This window comes from Octodon degus, unplaced genomic scaffold (assembly GCF_000260255.1).
Source record: "Octodon degus isolate 3935 unplaced genomic scaffold, OctDeg1.0 scaffold00255, whole genome shotgun sequence".
Lineage (NCBI taxonomy): Eukaryota > Metazoa > Chordata > Mammalia > Rodentia > Octodontidae > Octodon > Octodon degus.
This window is the reverse complement of record NW_004524831.1, coordinates 2089748-2095080: the sequence shown is the minus strand read 5'-3', so window position 1 is coordinate 2095080 and position 5333 is coordinate 2089748. Positions and strand designations below refer to the sequence as shown.

Below are 5333 nucleotides of genomic sequence, written 5' to 3'. Positions count from 1 at the left end.
TTGTTTCTCATTTTAATTACTGGTGTAGAAAATTGTAGTGCCTTAATGAACATAGACAATCACCATTCCATTACATTATAGATATTTTGAGTAAACTGACTTGAGAAAAATGTTGGAAGGATTATTTATTTAAATTTTGGATTGAGATTATGAATCATTTAGATTACTTAATAGATGCAGATTCAGTAATAGTTAAAACTATGATGAGCACAATTGTGAACGTTTCTCTTGTCTATGACAATAAAGGTCTCTCTATTGCTGCTTAAGAATCTTACAGAAGACCCAATACTATTATGGGCTATGGACTCTTTTGAAATATTTTGCTGAGTTTACACAAGTATAATATTCAAATGACGGAACTTAACAAAAAAAGGGTATACAGATGAATATCCATTTTGTATCTGTGTATTCAAAGTGGTTAGCAAAGATATATAGTTACATTCTCTTAATGAATAGAGTGATTTGTTCTGATGGTGTTTGTAGATAGGATAGCATGTCCGCATCTTGTACAGCAATTAACCACTGGGAGGAATGTATGCAATGTGTTGATTATTGAAACTGTCTTACCAATTTGATTTGAAACTGTCTCATTGCTATTTGTTTATCAATAAAATTATGGGGAAAAGAAGAATCTTACATTTGGATTTCTGCCAGGACACAGGTGAAATGCTGAGAAGAGGGTAGCCTCTTGCATCACCATTTAGAGAGGTCTTGATACTAGTGATATAGCTACGTACTGCAGAAACTTATAATAATCACCACAGAAAAAAAAATTGAAGCTGAAAATTATAAGACACACAAGTAGAAAATAGAAGGATATCAGAAAATGGAAAGAGGTACCTGGATCATTGAAAGGAAGAGTAAACATCAAAGTTACTATACTCAAGACTTGAGCGACAGCTTCGTGGTCTAAGAACTTGCCTGGCAAGTGCAAGTACCTGAACTCAATCAACTACAGGACATGCCATGCCTTCCCAGGACCCCAGCACACCATGCTGACCAGGAAACCAGATGTGGTGGTGCCGTCTGTTATCTCAGCACTAGGGAGGCTGAGCTTGGAGGATCACTACAAGTCTGAGCTGTGTAGTGAAATCCTGTACCAAAGATAAGGAAAGAAAGGAAGAAGGAAGGGAAGAAAAAAAGGAAAGGAAGCAGGAAGAAAGGAAGGAAGGAATGAAGAAAGGAAACAAAGAAAGATTTTACAAAATTACAATACTCCAAAAACTGTTGTACAGATTTAATGCAATCTTATTCAAAATACCATCAGCACATATCACAGATATAGTGTTATGGTTTGTGTCTAGTTGTCCCCCCCCAAAGCCTCATGCAGTCATTAGGCAGGGACTTATAGAGTCTGTGATTAAATCATGATCCAATGGGATCATGGGTGATGCAAGGCTGCGATTATGGATCTTAGTACTGCTGGGATTATGGGTGTGTATACTTCCCCCAGCCTGGGGTAGAGAGCCAGAATATAACATAAGAGAAATGGAGAAACAGACGTCCTCTCTGCCCCCTTGATTGCTGCTAGTCCTCCCTTGGCTCCTCTTCCTCTTTGCAACCACCAGAAACTCTTGTGCTCTGCCCTGTGCCACTCTGCCTTGCAGCTAGCTGAATATGGACTGAAACCTCCAACAACTGTGAGTTGAGTAAATCTTTCCTTCTTTCATTTTGGGTGTTGGGTATTTGTCCCAGCAATGAGGAAGAGTAACTAAGGCATGTAGATAAAACAATTTTAAAATTCACTTGGAAATAGCCGAGACCTACAATAGCAAGGCAATCATGGCAAACAAAAGCAAGCAGGAGGCAGCAAAATCATTGAAATTACACTACTAAGCCCATATGATATACCAACATGGTACTGACAAAAAAACAGACTTGTGGATCAGAGGAACACATTAGAAGATGCAGACACAACTATATCCACACTCACCCAAATTATCTTTTACAAAAGAGCCAATCACATGCAGTGGAAGAAAGCCTTTTTAATGAATGGTGCTGGAAGAACTGGCTTTTCTCATGGTGAAGATTAAAGCTAGATCCAGGTGCATCACCATGCACTAAGTCATAATGGATCAAAGATCGAAATATTAAAACACAAAAACTAAGTCTACTGGAAGAGAAAGTAGGTACAAAACATAAAGACAATGGTCTAGGTAGAAAGTTCATGAAGAAAATTCAAACTGCATGAAAAGTATTTTGAACCAACACCTGGGATCTCATCTTTTTGGAAAGTATTTTCACATTAAAAGAAACCAGTAACAAAAACCCATAGATAAGAAAAACTTCAGCCAACTGTTTTTCATACAAAATACTTGTATCTTTAAAGTACAAAGGACTGAAAAAAATCCAGTATCTCAATGAAAAAGACAATTCAGAAATGGACTTCAGAGATGAATACATACTTCTCAGATGAAAAAATACAAATGGCAAAATAAATCTTAAAATATTCAACATAATTGTTCATCAAGATATGCAAATTAAAACAACACTGATAAACAACACTCACCCCACAAAATATGGGTAACATCAAGAAATTAATACCAACTGCTGCTGGAGCTTCAGGGTTAAAAGGAACCATTGTCCATTGTTGGTGTGAACGGGCTTTGGTTCAATCACTGAGGCAATCAGTGTGGAGATTTCCCAAAACACTAGGACTGTGGGTCCTATTGAGCCTAATTATTCCCCTTCTGGGTATATTCCCAGAAGAATAAAAAGTATCATATCATAAAAGTTACATAACCCCACAGTTTAGAAGGACAATTTTTACTAGCTATATATTGGAAACAGTGTAAATGCCCTTCATCTGAAAAATTGATAAAAAGATGAGGTATTTATATAAAATAAAGTAAAAAATAAAATAAAAATAAAAATAAAATAAAATAAAGTAATACTCAGCTATACATAATTATAAATGAGAAATTCATGAGCATATGGATGCAACTTGAGACTATATTCAAAAGTAAAATAAATCAGATTGACAAATCTAAACATTATATTATCTCTCCACTATAAAAAACATGAAAGAATAAATGAGATGTAAAATGTACAATAGATGATATGAAATGGGAATAGGCTAATGAAAAGGAAAGAACTGGGTAAAAGGAGAAAAGAAGGAAAGGGACAACAACATGTGTATCCGCTGAATATATAGCAGGAAGCCATGCAAATAAGGCCTCCCTCTAGTGATGAAAACCAGCCCAGCTCTGACCCTGAAGCTCCGGATTAGAGCTCAGCCTTGGAGCTCAGCAGTCACCACGCGGTGAACAGACTGAACACAGACGACTCACCATGGAGCTTGTGCTGAGCTGGGTTTTCCTATTTGCCATTTTTAAAGGTAAATTATTCAGTACAAAAGATCCTGAACACATGAGTGGACATGAGTGGGATAAACAGTGGGCCTCTGTGACGATTTCCTGAGCAGGATGTGTCTGTCTTGCAGGTGTCCAGGCTGAGGTGCAGCTGGTGGAGTCTGGGGGAGGCTTGGTGCAGCCTGGGGGTTCCCTGAGACTCTCCTGCGTGGGCTCGGGATTCAACTTCGGGAATAGTGGCATGAACTGGATCCGCCAGGCTCCAGGGAAGGGGCTAGAGTGGATCGCAGTGATCTACTATGATAGTAGTAAAATGTACTACGCAGACTCAGTGAAAGGCCGATTCACCATCTCCAGAGACAACACCAAGAGCACACTGTATCTGCAAATGAGCAGCCTGAGACCCGAGGACACGGCCGTGTAGTACTGTGCAGCTTACACAGTGAGGGGACAGCAGTGTGAGCTCAGACAGAAACCTATGTGTTGGGGAGCATTTGACTGCCCAGCAGGGGTCGCTGTGGTCCAGGAAGAACCAGGCTGACCGCTGGGAGCAGGTGCAGAACAGGAAGCAGTGGAGTGACGGCTTCCTGTTGGCCTCTGGGGTTTCCCTTCTGTATCATCATCAAAGGACCTGCAATGCATGAGCTGTCATTAAAGTACCCAAATTTGAATGAACACCATCTGTTACATTTAATTTTATAGGAATTTCACTTAATGGGAAAACATGACTTGTACTCATCTCAAAATAACATAAATTTTGTGAAGTCAGGTTCCTTTTCATGCCTAATCATCAGAATTATCATCTAATGTTGAATATGCTCATTTAATCCAAAGATAAAAACTTCTCTCATGCATAAATCACTGCTTAAGATTACGAAATTAAGTCTTTTATATCCCTCTCCATTCTAGGACTATGCAGGTCTCTCTCTCCCAGAGTAACACAGGCAAGCTGTTAGAGCGCCTCAGCCGAGAAGCATGTGGAATAAAATTACATATTGTCAAGTTTTTAATAATGGGCATCCTGGGCTGGGGAGATAGCTTTAAGGTTTAAGCACCTGTTTTACAAGCACAAGAACCCGGATTTAATCTGGAACTGTAGGCCTTGCTAGCCCAGGAAACCTTGGCCTGACATATTCACCACCGAAGCCAGACATGTTAACCCATACCTGTAATTCCAGTGCTAAGGAGGCTGAGACAGGAGGATGACTATGAGTCTGAGCTGGTTCAAGAGACCCTGTACCTAATTAATTAATTAATTACTTTGAAATTGAAAATTGGTCTCTAGTCAACTCTTCCAGAAGGCAAATGAGTGAATGGTGTCACTCAGCATATGATGCAAAATAGCCATAATTTTAGGATCAAGAAAGGGCTGAAGGACACAAGCCTCGGACCGTGAATTTTGGGAAGTTAGCGGAGAAGGAAATCTGAACATGGACATCAAACCATGGAAGAGAACACTGGAAAGAGGGAAGAAGAAAAGAGGAAATGCTCCAGAGTTAGGCAGGCACTTCTGGATATCACCAAGCAAGTGGGCTTCAGGTTTGGGGATGCAAATCTTCACAAGGACAGATTTCTTCCACAGCAGATAGAAAAATTCAGAGATGGATATGTCGATATCTCCCTTCTGGTATCTTTTTTTTTTGTTTGTTTGTTTGTTTGTTTGTTTTTTGTTTTTAAAGCTTTTTTATTTAAAAACAAAACAGAACAAAACAAAAACGCCCAAATCAAAATATTTCCCATTGGAGGCAATTTTTTTGTCTTTTAAAAATTTTATTACACAAATATCTCCCATTTCCATGTTTCAGAGGAAAGATGTTCTTGTTCTTTCTAAAACCAATAGTGGAGAACTTTTAGAAAACAAAACAAAGTCCAACTAGCTTCCCTCCTTCCCCGGCCCAAAATAACCCTAATGTGTCAAGTGAGATAGTTAAGACTCACCCCATAATGCTTACATTTAATTTAAAATTTTTAGCACAACATTGGAGATTGACTCTAAATCAGCAACAAAAAAATATATATTTA

The 5333-nt window shown here is 38.7% G+C and overlaps 1 pseudogene and 1 gene segment (V, D, J or C); both read left to right on the top strand.

Annotated features, from left to right (window-relative positions):
• Nucleotides 1-3235: 3235 nt before the first annotated feature.
• On the top strand, nucleotides 3236-3842 carry LOC101582430. The segment is given in 2 exon segments: nucleotides 3236-3337; nucleotides 3443-3842. Coding segments are annotated over 2 exon segments (339 nt in total).
• A 913-nt stretch (nucleotides 3843-4755) lies between these two features.
• LOC101582038 overlaps nucleotides 4756-5333 on the top strand; it is a 3201-nt pseudogene continuing 2623 nt past the window's right edge.